The 16,967-nt window shown below is 37.8% G+C and overlaps 1 protein-coding gene across 3 annotated transcripts in view; it reads left to right on the top strand.

The window, feature by feature from the left end:
- Nucleotides 1-5,951: 5,951 nt before the first annotated feature.
- The window catches only part of Baz1a (bromodomain adjacent to zinc finger domain 1A), a 112,700-nt gene continuing 101,684 nt past the window's right edge, over nt 5,952-16,967 (top strand). For 2 of the 3 annotated variants that reach the window (XM_077799713.1, XM_077799712.1), the window contains exons 1-2: nt 5,952-6,773; nt 7,249-7,419. In XM_077799713.1, the coding sequence (XP_077655839.1) occupies nt 7,307-7,419 (113 nt within the window). In that variant the 5' untranslated portion in view covers nt 5,952-6,773; nt 7,249-7,306. Of the gene's footprint in view, nt 6,774-7,248; nt 7,420-16,967 lie in introns of those variants that run through there. The other variant, XM_077799711.1, reaches the window with a different exon arrangement.

Here is a 16,967-nt window from a genome sequence, read left to right as displayed (position 1 = left end):
AAACATTATTCTAGGCTCTGTAAAATTTTTAACACTGACATTTTAACCTTTTATTTGCAGTTCTAATTTTAACTTTATTTGCATTTATTTTATTTCCAGTTGTGAATTGAAAGACTGTTATACCAGTTGTCTATCCTCATCAGCCTCTTTACCTTCTAATCTCTTCAGCTTTAAAATTTGTATTCATCTTTCTACAGTGAAATTTTTTCAGCCTTGTCCCCTAGCTACTTTTTCCTCCCAGAAGCAACCAGCATGCTATTTTCTTGTATATCCTAGCTTGGTTTTTGTTTGCTTTTTTAAAAAAAAAATATTTTTAGTTGAGGATGGACACAATACCTTTATTTTAATTATTTTCATTTTGATGTAGTGCTGAGAATCAAATCCAGGACCTCACACATGCACGGGGCAAGTGCTCTACCACTGAGCTACGACCCCAACCCCATTGTTTTTTATTGTTGTTGTTGTTTACTTCTTCATTTTTTTTTCTAGTACTGGGTACTACAGAGCTATACTTGCAGCCCTTTTTAAATTTTTCATTTTGAGACAGGATTTTGCTAAGTGGCTGCGGCTGACCTCAAATTGTGATCCTCTTGCCTCACCCTCCTGAGTTGCTGGTATTACACGCATATGCCACTGCGACAGGCACCTCCTCATATATTTCACTGTGTGGCTATAGGATAATTTATGTAATCAAGGATATCTCAATTGATTTTTTATTTATTCTAATTAGTTATACATGACAGAATGCATTTGACACATCATACATAAATGGAGTATAACTTCTCATTCTTCTGGTTGTACATGATGTAGAGTTACACTAGTCATATAATCATATATGCACATAGGATAATAATGTCCAATTCATTCTACTACCATTCCTATCCCTCCCTTCACTCCCCTCTGTCTAGTCCAAAGTACCTCTATTCTTCCCTAGCCACTCACTCCTTATTGTGAATTAGCATTCTCATATCAGAGAAAACATTCAGCCTTTGGTTTTTTTGGGTCAATTGATTTTAATATTAGCCTATTCCTAACAAAGCCAAATTAAAGACTTATATTGAAATATATTTGAGGAATATCTCCGAACACTTAGAACTTCTAGTGCATTTGTAATTTTGAGTAGACATTTTCAATTTGCCCTCTGTAGAAGTTGTACCTGTTTCCCCACAGGCTTACCAACATATATGATGGAAGTCTTTGCTAATCTGCAGAGTAAAAGATGTCATCTTGGTTTTAATCTACCTTTCTCTTATTATGAGTGAGGTTAAGAATCTTTTTATGTTTTAAAAGCCAATTGTATTTTGATTATAAGATTTTTATTATTCCTGGGTTATTTTGATTATAAGAATTCTTTATAGGGACTGGAGTTGTGGCTTAGTGGTAGAGTGCTTGACTGGTGGCATCTGTGAGGCCCTGGTTTCGATCTTCAGCACCGCATTTACATAAATAAAAGATCCATTGACAACTAAAAAATATTTGTTAAAAAAATTCTTTATACACTAGGGAAATCATCTCCTTTGTAAGTTGTAAATATTTTTTACCAATTTGATATTTGTCTTTCAACTTTGTAGTAGTATTTATTTTTATAGTAATAGGGATTGTACCCAAAGCCACTCTACCACTGAGCTACATCCCCAGCCCTTTTTTGAGACTGGATCTTGCTAAGTTGCCCAGGCTGGCCTCCAACTTGCCATCCTCCTGCCTCAGCCTCCTGAGTCACTGTGATTAAAGGCATGTGCCACTGTGCTGACTTGTTTATGGTAGCTTTTGTCATGCAGAATGTTTTCAATTTTATAGAATCATTTTTTTTTGCAAATCAATTTTTCATGTTATACTTAGGCTTTCCTCATTCTGAGATACTTCAAAAATAATTCTTCCATGGTTTGTTTTAGTACTTTTATGATTAACAAACATTCTTAGGGATAGAGATGTAACTCAAAGTAGAATGCTTGACGTTGAGAGCCACAGCAAACTTTCAGACTGCCAGCTTATGACTGGCTCACAGCGGCCCCAGCAACATCTAGCTGATTTGTCTCCTCTGTGGTGATGCTCATTGGGCTGTTTCCCTGCCCTTTCAGACCACAGAGCTGCTCATTGGGGGACTATTTTGGCTCCGCCCACACCACCCAGCCAATCAGCCTCAAGAGCAGGAAGATTGGGGGAGGTGGGGAGGCGTGTGGTGAGGAGAGAGGCTTGTGGGAAGCTGGTGGTGGCAGTTGGGCTCTGAGGGTTTTTCCTGAGGAGTTGTTTTGTTTGGCGTGTGTGGTTCTAAAAATAAAGTTTGTTTCTTTTGACAAGTGGCTCCTGAATTGTGCCCCGCCAGACTGCGGCAGCTTGCCCAGCATATGAAAAGCCCTGGATTCAGTCCTTGGTACTACAAACACAAAACAACAACAACTTAATGCTTGTAAACTCTAAGTTGTCTTGTGTATAAGATTAAGTTTCCCGTTTGAATTTCTACCTGAGCTGGAACTGCAAATCAGTCCTAATGAAATATAGGATATAAGTAGGGTGCTTGAATTCTGGAGTAGATAAAACTAGAGTTTGGGATTTTCTGTTTCCAGACTGTATGATTTTGGGCATCCTACTTTAGTGATTTCACTGAGTTTCAGTGGCTCCATCTGTAAAATGGAAATGATAATTAGTATTTAATTTCAGATGAAAATGATATGATTTGTTTAAAGCCCTTAGCACAATGCTTAACAAGTTGGAAGAATTTATTTAAACTATTACCGTGATAATGATGATGACTATAGACTTCTCTTCCAACTTCTACTACTATCTCAATTCATGATTGAGAAGGGTTTAAATAAAAAGATGTATTCTAAATTTGTGAATGTCAACTATCCAATTTCCTCCAAGCACAGTAGTTCTCAATGTCAGTGCTACATTAGAATCACATGAGATTTTAAAATTCCCAATGTTTGGATCCCTACCCAAGAGACCTCGGGCCTAGGTATGGTCCAGGCATCACATTTTCCAAAAACCCCTCATGTGATTCTGATGGGCAGCCCAGATTTAGAACCACTATTCTAACACTGAAGTGGCGGTAGAACAACTCTTTTCAGATATCAAGGGAAACATTCACTGCTTCTAAAGAATAACAGGTAGTATAGAAATCTTTACAGTTAAAATAGCCTAAATTTGTTATGAAGACATTAAAAAGAACATGATAGAGTTGAGAAAAGTATCAGAGACATATGAAGAAAAGAGTTACAAAGTTAGAGGTGTTCTTGCATTTATTTATAAGACATCTTTCTTGGACAAACTTCTTTTATAACATTGCTGAGAGGTAAGAGTCCTGAAATTTGTTAGATGCATTAAATGAGTCATGGAGTTAAGACTCATGTCAGTGGTTTAGACAAATTTCAGATTCTTATCTATTGCCTTCCAATATAATTCTCAAAAAATTATTGCTTCTAAGAATCAGTAAACTATCCCTATATACATGTTATCATTTTAGCAAAAATTTTTAATGTAATGCTATTTTTTGTTTGTTTATTGATAAAAGTGTGAGTAGGTATACCAGAATATTAGATATTATTGAAGGCAAGGAAAATACAGTGTGGTCTAAAGAGACTGTGTACAATCAGGAGGCCTAGATTCCAGTTCTCGAGCTTAATGTTTCTCAGGAGCAAAATGAAAGAATTAACAGTTCCCAAAGATTTCTTTCAACTCTAAATAATTATTCTCTGACCAAATCACCTAAGTAAAAGCCTTTCTTACCGTAATCAATCAATAGAAGACAAGAAAATTATTTCAGCTCATGCTTTTAAAACTTATATTTCATAGTCTTGTTTTGTCTTGAGATTTTTATCAAAATATGTCTTGATAATATTAGGTTAATATATATCCTGTGTAGTTAGCATATTTACATTTACCCAGAAGGGTGATTAAGTGATTGAAGGATTCCATCTTGTGAATGGTGAGGATGTTTTAGAGCACCAATTTTTTGTTACCTTTTAAATCATGCCTAACTTTATTTAGGACCAATCGTGGGTCTCCCTTCTATATTTCCTCCTAATCTTTTCTACTTCTCTTTTTGCATTATATTACTCATGATCATTAGAACTCACACAATTCTTGTGTTGGTTGTATTTTCATCATTTCTCTCTACAAGATTATACTCTTTTTTGAGGCTGGGGTACATTAATGTTGTATCCCTTATATGAGCTAGTACATTTTCTTGGTATATAAAAGGAGCTTGATAAATGTTTAATGCAATTAATTTTTTAAAAATTAAATCATTGTAATTCTTTTGCTTTCTCTTTGTTCTCTATTTTAAGTTTCACAGTTTCTTTTATAAAATTTCCATTTTTTTTAAAAAAACAAAGACCCATTTCATGGAGTTTATTTTAACTGCTTTCTGGATACAGCAATGAGCTTTTTACTCTCAAAAGTAGTAATTTATAATGTAAGGAAGTAATCATGATACCAAAATTCAGAAATGAACAATACATTACGTAAGTTTTAGTTAGAAATAATTTCTTTAAGAGAAATATTTTTTAATGAGGCAGTTTAGGTATGCTATCAATTTCATTGTTATAAACACATTAAAACTAAAGTTTTGCATGTTATGATTTTAACTGACATTATTCTGAAGTAATGAACAATATGTAAAATATTAAATATCACAAATTGTTAAAATAAACCTTATGTAACTCAGAGAATTGAGTTATGATTTTATTGAAATTTCAGTATGTTGAGTTTGATGTTTTAATGAAATAGAATTACGAACAATTAAAAGTTCTTTTTAGTTGTAGATGTACCTTATTTTATTTATTTACTTTTATGTGGTGCCAAGGATTGAATCTAGTGCCTCACACATACTAGGCAAATCCTCTACCACTGAGCTACATCCCCAACCCAGAATTTCAATTTTGTTATATAAGGTTCCAACTGTTTAAAATTTGCACTTGATAAAAATAAATATTACTGCTTTTTATCAAGACTTTAACAATTTTTAAAATATTTCCAATAGAGAGATCTAAAATACACTTGAGTATTCAGAGAATTTCATCTATTTTTAACTTAATAGTTGAGATTTTGAGTTGTAAAGGTGATGCTTTAATATAGGTTTTGGGCTTGGAGTATAGCCAGTGGTATAGATCATTCTTAGCATGCCTGGGGTGTTGGGTGTTCAATCACTAGCACCAGAAAGAAAACAAAAAGTAGTTTGTAAAACTATTCTTTTTTCTTGTCCTCAAAAGATTGAGGCTACATATATGGGTTCTACATTTTTTGCCAATAAGTACTTGCTAGGTAGAGAATTCTAATTTGTCTGTCAGTATATTAGTTGAAGGCCAATTTAAAACCCAAATCTTTTTAGTCTGTACTTTTTTGAAAGGTTTATAGAGGCTACTTATATACTTGCTAGTGACAGCATTTCCAAGCTTCTGTACCTTCTATAATTCAGAGTAAGATGCATTAAGAAATAGTATTAATAATTTTTTAAACACTGAAAGAATATTGTGCCATTAATGTATGTTCCATTTTGCTAGTTGTATAAGCAGGTAAAAGCAGCCTGAGAAAAGTTAAAAAATGATAACTAGATTTAAACAGATTTCTTAATTTTCTGCTCCAAAGTACGAATGTACTTAATTTGAAGATATAAGCTGATCCCGTATTTTTTCTGTAATTATCACATCACTACATTAGTAGTTAGAAGAAATAATCTTTTTTGTCTAATAACCATTCTCAATCTTACTTTTAGACTCATTCTTACATTTTAATTAGCAAATAAGCAAAGAGCAAGGGCAATAGCAAAATAAAATCATTTAAAACAAAGCTAGTAAAAATTCTTGAGTTCTGCTTTGGAAAATTATTTTTAATTCAAAAGCCCTGTATACTACGTACATTAAAATTGGTTTCATAAGTGAAAAGTACTGATATGGGAATGTTGCTTAGGGAAAATTTTAGTAGCAAATCCATAATCTTTAAAATTCTAGTTGAATTAGGCATTAATCTTTGCAAATATTTACAGTGGTGTAAATTTTACTTTTCAAAGGGTGTGTTATTTAATTGTAAATATCTCGGGGTCTCATAGGCACCATGACATTTTCTAACTTATTTCCCCGTCTGGGCTAATTAAATCTTTGACTGAATTGCCCTAAGTATTAAAAAGAACGGATGTCGAGAAAGTATGTTTTGTTCAAGTCGCATATTTACACGTACAAGATTATCTTTATATGAATTCTAATTTTGAAGACAAACACCAAAACATTTTTATTTCTTAAACATTTCTCTTCGTAATCGTAAGTGGAATCCCAATTACATGTAGCCAAGGGTTGGTGAGAAACTTGAAGATGAAGGCTTTACTGTCAGCCATGTGTCCATAAACGCCGGCGCTTTCCCTAGATCTTTTGGCTGATAATCTCAAACATGGAGGATGCTTCTGATTCTTCACAAGGGGTTGCTTCATTAATTAATAATGTAGCTCTCCCAGACTCTCCGCCGTCTCTTCCTGTATCAGTGACAGGCTGTAAAAGTCATCGAGTAGCCAATAAAAAGGTAGAAGCTAGAAGTGAAAAGCTCCTCCCAACAGCTCTTCCTCCTTCGGAGCCGAAAGTAGATCAGAAACTTCCCAGGAGCTCCGAGAGGCGGGGAAGTGGCGGTGGGACGCGATCCCCCGGCGCGGAGCAGGGCAGTGGCAGTGTGAGAAGCCGCGGCCACTAGTGCGGCAAGGCCGGCCAGAAGGGACCCCCCGGGAGGGTCGGGACCTCTCTGCCTTCTCAGTTGAGAAGGTGGAGAAGTGGCAGTCGGAGTGCTCGCAGGTGAGGGGCTCCTTGCTGTCGCTCCGAAGCCGGACGGCGCCGGCAGGAAAGTGTAGGCGAGCGGGGGAACAAAGCGGAGCGGCGCCAGGGTCCGCCCGCGGCGAGCGCCCTCGCGGCGTGGGGCTGGCCGGCTGCGCGCCGAGCACGTTGTGAGCCCGGCGGCGGCGGCGGCGGCGGCGGCGGCGGCGGGCGGGGAGCCGGCGCAGGGGGAGGGGGCCGCCGCGGGGCGCCTGGCCCCATTGTGAGCCGCCCGCCGGGCGAGCCGAGGTGGGGCGCACTTGGAGGGCTGAGGCGGTGGCGGCTGCTGTACTCGCTCAACACCCGGGTGGCGGCAGGAGAGAACTCGGCTCCTGTAACAGCCAAGGCGCGTCAGTCACACAAAAGGCAGTCGAGCTCTCCCCAGCGCGCGGACCGCCCCACGCCGCCGCTAGCACTCCCCACCTTACCGGCTTTCCTTTCCCTCCAATTTTGATAGGGAAGAGGGGCCGACACGGGCGGCCGAGGGTCGGGGCAAACCCGCGGGCGGACAGGAGATGCCGCTGCTACACCGAAAGCCGTTTGTGAGACAGAAGCCACCCGTGGACCTGCGGCCGGACGAGGAAGTTTTCTACTGTAAAGTCACCAACGAGATCTTCCGCCACTATGAGTAAGGGCCGGGCGGAGCGCGCGGGGCGGGGGGGTGAGAGGGGTTGTAGGGACTCCCTCCCCAGCGCCCTTTTGTTTCTCTTCTTTTTCTCTCCCTGGGCTCCTTGGCTGGGCGACTTGAAAGTGACGGGTGGCTGGGAGCCCGCTTTTCTCCGCCCTCCCCCTGCCCAACCCGGAGACTGTGTGGGGCACCGGCCGCGCCACGCGTGGGGAAAGCGGGTCGGGTCCCGGCGGAGGAGTCTAGAGCCTTCGGCTCATTTGGGGGACTGCTTCTGGCCGCCGCTGTCGCCGGGCCGGCTGTCCGCCGGGTGGCGGAAACTCCCCGCTTTGCCCCTCCCCACCGCGGCTACACGCGCACTCGGAGGCCAGTTCCGGGATCCCCGCCCGGCGGCTGAGGGGATCCCCGCTCGGGTCAGCGGCGCGGGGCCGCAGTCCTTTGCCCAGAGAGGGAATCCCTGACCCCGAAGGTTGGAAACGGCTTGGCAGGGCTTGATTTCCTCTGTTGGAAGCAGGTTCTGACGTTGGGACTCCCTGGGGTAGGGTTTAGAGGGAGTGGAGTTGACACTCTCTAGAAGGGAAGGAGGGATGTTCCCAGCGGACTGGGGGCCGTGGGGCCCGGGACACGAGAGCCTCCGCCGACGGCCTTCGGTCCCGCGCGGCTAGGCCTCGGAGTGTGCGACAGGAACAGTGCGCTCTGTCACCGTCTCTTGGTGACTAACTCGCGTCCCCAGGGAACTCGGCGTCTTCGCCCCCAGGAGACCGGTGAGGAAGAAGTCCAGGCGGGCTGGGGAAAGAGGAAGGGAGAAGACAGCCGGGCCCCGTACAGCCCCTGGTTTTCACTTTCGCGTTGCCAGGACTGTGGCGGTGGGAGTTGGGGGAGGGCGTTAAGGCAAGTTCAATTCCAGCCTCTGCCAGTCGCCTCTTTATCCCTCGGTGCAAGTGGGCCGCCTGACATGTGCCATTCGCTATTGTTTTGATAAGAACCCGAAGCTGCTGCTGGTGTAGTTTTAACTACATCACTAGATGTAGTTAAAACCAGTCTATCGCCTGGTTTTTTCCTAGAGATACCTTTGTCCAGTGACTCGAAGCAGTAGTGTATGTTTTAGCGATTGGTGTTTAAACAGGATCTCCAAGTAAAAACTGAATTGATCAGTCCGTGATCCTGATCTTCCTTTTATTCTTATGCTTTATTTCTCCACTTAGAAGGAATCTCTTTGTGGTTTAGAAATCGTGTGTTACAGCAAGCAAATAAATTGCGTATGGAAGGCACCTTTCCCGGAGATGGGTGGGATGCTTGATCCAGAAGGGTCTGCACCTGTCTGAGGAGTAGTGGGGTTAGAAAAGTCAGTTTCTTTGAACGTTTATTTGAAATAAGCCTTTTTTTTCTTCAACTCGAGGGAAAGGGTTGTGCATAAACATGTTTTATCTACAGAAGTAGATAGTACTTTTCATCAGACAATACTTTTATGTAGGAGTGCACATCTCACTCTACTCTTGTACAGACTTGTTTTGTTACTCAAATAGAGTTCACTCTTGTAACTACTTAAGTGAATTTGGATTAGGTAACTTGACAAAGATGATGTCTTTTTTTCTTTTAAATTTAAGCTAAAATTCTTAGTAACAATTCTAAAGTTTTGAAAAAATTTATTTAAGAGTGCCAATTAGATAGGCTTAAAGTTCAAACTATTTTCTCTTTTGATATAAGCAATGTCTTTTTAGAGGCTGGGATAAATATGGCTTTTATCCTTCAAATTAAAACACTCTTCATGTACTTTTGGTTCATGAGATGATTTATTTTAACTGTGGAGAAATCTGAAATGCTGAAGTAAAGGAGATTTTTGGCATTGCAAACCTACTTATCTTTATTAACATTAAGGAACTGTGTCCTTTGAAGTCTTATGACATTAAAAATTTTTAAATAACTGTTTTTTTTAAACTTTTATTTGTTCAACCTTGCTGAAATGTTTTGAGTTTTTGAACTTTACAAGCTGCTCATGTGAGGTGATTGATTTGGGAGCAAAGCTATTTGACTGTTTACCCTGAACAGTGTTACTGGTGTTCTTAGATGTTGATCCTTATGATTTTTGAATTGGCAAAATTGGAAGAAGACTGTCATTTAGTTGTGTTAAATTTTAAGTTATTTTCTCCTTAAATGATTATAAAGAAATCTTTTTAAAAAATGCATTCAGGGTGGATAATATATGATAATCTGCAGTATTAGGTAATTTGATCTTTGTCACAAATCTGGAGAAACTTTGAAGGAAATCTGTTTTCACTCATTCACTAAATTACTGATTAGTTTGTGGGAATTTGACAATTATCCTTTAAGTGTATTGTTTTGAATAATTTTGTATTTATCTGAAGACTGTTATGCTTACCTGTTTACTCCAGTTTTTTATTTCTTCACCTCTTGTCCTTGTTCACTTGCTAACACAATTCAGAGTAACTGTGCCTGTAACTTTGTTCTGTCTCTATCTTATTATCTTATTATAGTTATTATATATATATATATAGTTATAGTTATTATAGTTATGTCTTTTTAAGCAGCAATGAGCACCTCTCCTTTTATCTAGTGATGTTTCCTATTACTACCCTGTGGAGCAATGTATTTGTTGTTGCACATTTTGTCGTCTTTAATAGCTTGAGTTCTTTAGGACAAGGACTATGACCAGGATAGATCCTTAGTGATCATACAGTACAAACTCTTACTTTGTTTGAATTATGTGCTCTTTAACTAATTGCTAACTCTTGTTTGACCTGCTTTGGTAAGCAAAGAAGACTCATTTAAAAATAGCACATTTGGGCTGGGATTGTTGCTCAGTGGTAGAGCACTCACTTAGCCTGGGTGCCACCTGGGTTCGATTCTCAGCACCACATAAAAATAAAGGCATTGTGTTGTGTCCATCTACCAAAAAAAAAAAAAAAAATCCCTTTCTCTCTCTTTTTCTCTCTCTCTTTAAAAAAAAATAGCACATTAACTGTAAGCAAATGCAAAGTTAAGTACATAATTTAGTTTTAAGTCAAAGATTTATACTATAAATTTTAGTTAGCTGATGACAATTTTGTTTTGTATTTGTTTTTGGCTGTGGATTGTTTAAAAAAAAAATGAGACAGTCCAAGTCTTAACACTAGAAATTCTAGATTTGGGGGTTAGGAAAATGATTTGTTATATTACTCAATTACTTAATCTCCTAAATAAAATACTGTTTTGTTAGCCATTTGGAATTGGAATATACTTTATCTTTGAGCAAATCCAACCTTTCATACAGAATTTAGGAGTCTCTTTCACATCAACTAAGAGGCAGTCCAACTTGTATTTTAACCTGGCTGTCCTGTGATAGAGATTTAACTAGCTTATAATATTTTCATTGTTTATCAGCTGTCAGTTATTGATTCAGTTTTTCCCTCTTTCACAGTTGAGGAAACTGGGGTTAGGGTAGGAGAGTAAGTTCAAGATCATAATGTCCAGAATCAGTTATCTAGCTGTTGAAAACACTGGAATATTAATTCATGTCTCTAAGGTTTTAAGATTCTGTTCTTTTTGCCATTTACTATCACATGGTACTTATTATAGAGAATTCATCTTAATATGTATTGAAGTTTGCAGAAGTATGCACCAAGAAAATAGCATTGTGTGGAATTCAAGTTGGCCATCTAGATCTTTCTTTAGGTACCTCTCCCTACTGTCCATTCAGACATTTGCCTTCTCTACTACCCCACTCAGTGATTAAATTCTAAGTATTAAATGGATAAACCAGAATGCTATCAATTAATAGTAAAGAAAACATGACTTCCACGATTGACAAGTTCCCATGCTGATGAACAGTTAAAGGCTATTTGGTGGCATGGGTTTTCAAAGAAAGTAGGATAAACTTCATAGCTAATGTTTCAAAAGTAGGTGTTCAGCTCCTATTTAGGAATAAGTTGCCACATGGCCCTGATACTTGGGACCATTAATCCTTTTTTCGTAGATGGTATAGCATAGATTCTCAAATGTTTTTTTACTCTTTGAGTTTTTTTGATGCTGATGATTGAACTCAGGACTTGGTACCTGCTAGGCAAGTACTCTACCATTGAACTCCATCTCCACTCCTTTTTATTTTATTTTGAGACTGAGTTTTTCCATGCTGCCTAAGCTGGCCTTGAAGTGTTGTGATCCTTCTACCTTGATTCGCTTTCTGATTATAGGGATTACAGGCATGTGCCACCACATCTGGCCTCCTAAATGCTTTTTGAGTTTTACCTTGTATCTGTTTAGCAGACTACCATGTTTTACATCTATACATTCTTTCTTTAGGCAGAATGTGTATATCAATTATTAAGTGTAACAAGTCACCCTAAAACTTAATGATTTCAGAATAATAACCCATTTTGTTTACTCACTTTCCTATGGATTGTTATTTGGTTTCTTTTGGTATTGTCTGTACTCACTTAACTACAGTTAACTAGAATCAAAGCTGAGACTGAATGGAGTAAAGATGGTCTCAAGTTTGGGACCTCAGATGGTGTGGCTTTTCTCACCATGTAGTCTTTCATCCTCAAGCTATCTGGGTTGCTTCACATGGTAGTCTCAGGGTTTCAAGAGAGTGAAGACAGAAGTCCTCAATGTCATCATGTTGATCAAAACAAATCACAAGGCCATCACTGATTCAAGGGATGGTGAGTAGACTTTACTTCTTAGTGAGAACATTCAGTGTCATATTTCAAAGGATTCTACACACTTTTACCACAAACGGTTGTTAATATTTTGTATTGAGTCATTTTGATTGGGTTTTGGGTGTTTACTGATAATCTAATTGATATTATCCACCAAAACACAATGTGGACACACCTTGTTGGTTTCCCCTGTGCTACCTACAATAATGATTCAAACTGTTTCTGCCTAAAATTTCTATTGTTCTTGTACTTGCCCTTAGAAGCTGCCAAGAAGAAATATCTTTAAATATTTAAGACAGTTATTCTTGCCTCTTCCTATTCTCTTTTCCAATGCTGAACTTCATCTTATTAAAACATCCTTAAAGTCTTTTGTGTATGTCTTGATATTGTTTCTCTGCTGTACTGGTTATGCTCCTAGAATCTCTGCTACTATGGTCCCGAAAGAGTAAGAATTAATAGTACTTATTGAGTACAGTAAAATTATGGGAGCATATGCTTAGAATTATCTAATTTGATTTTTACACAAACTGTTCATGGAGATATACCCATTTTACCAGAACTTCGAAAAGGTTATGGAACTTATCCAAAGCTGAATAATAAAAGGGATAAAGCTAGGTTTCAGACAATCTTCTTTCTCATTCGTATGTGTACTTTCTCTGTCTAGATACACATAGAAATAAATGGACTGCCCAGTGAGAGTACATTTTTTTATTCTTGACACTCTACTGTATTGAAGAGTCTTTGCAGATACTGAGATAATTTGTCCCTTTAGTGAGAAATGAAAGAATATCTACAACATAATGGCACAAATCATTTATGTTTTATGGAGCAAGTATAATGGGAACACAGAAAAGAGAGACCTGATCACTGTTTGCTGGGGAGTTGGGGAAGCCTTCAAATAGGAAATGACATGTGAGTTGAGTCCTAAGGATAGAGCTTAGGAGACACAGAATGGAACAGAAAGAGATTCTTTCTAAATGTTCTAAAGAATTCTTTCTAAGCAAGGATAACTATAAAAACGCATAGAAATAAGAATTTGTATTTCATCTGAAATTTGTCTTTTTCACATTCGTCATTGTTATGACTTTTACATCCAGTAGCAGTATATATTTCATCTTTGTTGATTTCCACTTAAGGGTTTAGTCTCTAACTTTAAATATAATCCTTGTACCAGGCATGCTGGCACATGCCTATAATCCCAGCTGCTGGGAAAGCTGAGGCAAGAAGATGAGTTTAAAGCTAGTTTCAGCACCTTAATGAGACCCTAGGTAACTTCAGGAGACCCTGTCTTAAAATGAAAAATAAAAAGGCTGGGGATGTGGCTCAGTGGTTAAGTGCCCCTGGGTTAAATTCCCAGTATTAAAAAAAAAATCATTATTGCTATTCCTCAGTTTTGTGCCATCTACAGATTTAGGAATCTACCTTGTATGTCATCTAAGTCTGTTTAAGGCAGCACCAAGTAAAATGCAAAGTAGTGTTTCATTAAAATTATTTAAAAAATTAAATCTTATTTATTTATTTATTTTTGTGCCGAGGATTGAAACCAGAGACACTTAACCACTGAGACACATTTCTAGCCCTTTTTATTTTTTATTTTGAGATAGTTAACCTGGAGTCTTGCTAAGTTGCTGAAGCTGGGTTTGAACTTGAGATCCTCCTGCCTCAGCCTCCCAAGTCAATGGGATTAGAGGTTTATGCCGCTTACCTAGCTATCTTATGCTTTTATTAGTTAAAAAAATTTCCCTGACCATCTTAATATAAAAAAATAAAAATTTCAGGGATGGGGATGTAGCTCAGTTGGTAGACTGCTTGCCTATCATGCATAAGGCCCCAGGTTCAATCCCCAGCACCACCAAAAAAAGAAAAAAAAATTTTTTTCATCTAGTTGGTTGGTATTTATATAATATAAGGCATGTTTATTCTGCCATGCCCATAATCTCCTGAAATGCTCTTGAAACCCTATCAGTAAAGGAAATTGTTAGAAGAACCTGTCCTGTCTTCTAGCAGTAATTACCTTTTTAAGTTTTAGGCCATACTTTTCATCTCTTGCCTATCATAGGCTGTTTAAATCAGGAATTACACTGGTTTTTAGCCTATTGCTGCATTTCTCAGTTTATAGTAATTATTTTTGTCAGTAGGAGGGCCTACCTGTCCATTAGATTTTTTTTTCTGCTTAATTGTGCTAGATCTTTCTTAGCATGTATTATATACCTGATTAATATAGTTTTGGCCCATAAGCATAATATACTTTGTGTTTATTTAAATTATATTTAACGTCACTTAGTTCTTTATCTTTACTCTAAGTTTTCAGTTACCCAGCAAATTAACAGTATGTTGCCTTTGTTCCTCAGTTTGTTCACCAGAGAGTTGGTTGATTCATAGTATAGATATGTTCTTAGAAGAGTACTCTACCTTGAAATTCAGAAGCATTTTTTCCTTAAGAAACAATGGTGGGGCTGGGGTTGTGGCTCAGTGGTAGAGTGCTTGCCTAGCATGTGTGAGGCACTGGGTTAGATTCTCAGCACTACATACAAACGAATGAATGAATAGGGATCCATTAATAACTAATAAAAATTTAAAAAGAAACAATGGTAAAGAGGAGGGAGGCCAGATAATCAGTATTTTAGACTTTGTCTCCGGTCTCAAGTCTACAAATATAGGAGAAGGCAGATAACCTAAAAGTATGGGTGTGGTCATGTTCCAGTAAAACTATGAAAGCATATGGAGGACTGGGTCTGGCCTTCAGGCCAGCAGCATGCCCACCTCTGGTAAAGAGGATTACTGAATGAATGTAGTCATAAATGGATATAATAATTGACCTTATTCCAAAATTATATCAATATAAAGCAATACTTTGTATTTTCCATTTTTTTTGTTCACAATAGTAAAATAGGCTTCTTGTAATGTAAAATTGAAGAGGCATTGTAACCTATCCTCTTGAGTTCAGTATTATCAACAAACTCTGGGTGAAGTATGAGCAGAAATACAAAAATGGGGGAAAGTGTGTAAATTTAGAGATAGTGCTATACTTTGATGAGTAGGGGAGAAATAGTTCTTGGAGTACACCCCCATCACCACCCAAAATAGCCACTACAGCAGAGCGGTAGATCTGAGGACAGATCTTTATGTATAGTGAAGCTATAATATAACTAAAACCAGAATCATGAAAGAAGCAAACAACACAAACACATTGCAGGAGATAGTGTCAACCTTTTGGAAGTAGAAAAATATAGTCAGTCAGTCATTACTGACTACACTTTTTCTACCTCATCCACATTTAATGGTAATTTTTGGAACTTGTATCATTGCTTGTTTTGATATTATTAGACAATGTTAAATCTAAGTAGTGTATGTTGCAACTCACTTTTATACCTAGCTGTTATCCCCCTACCATGGCATCAGATACCCTGTGGTCTACTCAGTAATCCAGCCACCTAAGTGTTGTGGCTAGAAGTATGCTGTCTAATACAAAAGCTATTACATGTTCATGTGTGTTATTAAACACTTGAAATGAAACCAATCCAAGCAGTAAATATAGAATGTATGCTGGATTTTGAAGATTTACTACAAAAAAAAATTTTAAATTTTTTTGATTACGTATTGAGATGGAATTATCATAATTTAGTGGGTTAAAATATATGCAAATTTAATTAGTATTTCCTTTATTTTTTCAATGTGACCATTAAAAAATTTCAAATTATATTTGTGGCAAGAACTCTATTTATATTAGCATTTTTTTTACAGATTAATGTGTAAGATACGTAGATTTGAAGTTAGTTTTTTAAAATGGCACTAGGTATAGTTTAAATTGTCAGACATATGCCTCATGCTATTTATGTATTGTCTTAGAAAGTGGAAATTTACAGATATATTTGTTCATATAGAAAAAAGTTTGGGACTTTTCAAGATTTCTAGGTGGGACTGCAGTTTCAGACTGTAGGAAGATTAAATAAGGCCTTTTTCAAAATTCATTCATTTTATTCTGCACCATTGAAAACTACCTATTGAGTATGTTTGTTGTTTTACCTCTTAGTAATAAGTTATTTATTCTGGACTGTATTGCTTATAAGAACCAGATTATGTCCATCTCTTCTCTTTGACTGCTTCTTCTTTTTTTAAGACCTAGGTCTTGACATCACTTCATCAAAAAATGTTCCTATTCTTTTTTGCCTTTCTCTCCACCATTTTTTATTTCCTTCCGAATTCTGTTCAAAGTTAGCCACTTTTTACTTTGTAATCTTAATGACATACAGTACATCCATTATTTTTTGTACTAAAATATACTTAAAATATACTTGTTCACCAGAGAGTTGATTGATTCATAGTATAGATGTGTTCTTAGAAAAGTACTCTATCTTGAAATTCAGAAGCATTTTTTAAATACTTAAAATATACTTTAAAAGAATCTTTTTCATACTGGATTAGAGCATGCATCTTTGGCATTTATATGTTATTTCTTTAGATCTCATTTATATTTAAGGTATGATTAGTTTCCCTTACTTTATTTCCCTAGGTTTTATTGTTTTTCTTGTTGGTTTCATTTTTTTGGGGGGTGGGGGTGGGTATCAGGAGCCCTTAACCTCTGAGCTACATCTCCAGCCCTTTTTGTATTTTATTTTGAGACAGGGTCTCACTGTGTTGCTTAGGGCCTCAGTAAGTTGCTGAAGCTGGCTTTGAACTCGTGATCCTCCTGCCTCAGTCTCCCAGCCTCTGGGATTAAAGGCATGTGCCACCTTGCCTGGCTATAAAAACCATTTTAATATTTTGGGTTTTTTTAGTTATCAGCAGACACAACATCTTTGTTTGTATGTGGTGCTGAGGATCGAACCTGGGCCGCACGCATGCCAGGCAAGCGCTACCGCTTGAGCCACATCCCCAGCCTATAAAAACCAT

This window comes from Urocitellus parryii, chromosome 6 (genome assembly GCF_045843805.1).
Source record: "Urocitellus parryii isolate mUroPar1 chromosome 6, mUroPar1.hap1, whole genome shotgun sequence".
Classification (NCBI taxonomy): Eukaryota; Metazoa; Chordata; class Mammalia; order Rodentia; family Sciuridae; genus Urocitellus; species Urocitellus parryii.
The sequence above is the reverse complement of the archived record's forward strand: the minus strand, read 5'-3'. Positions and strand labels throughout refer to the sequence as shown.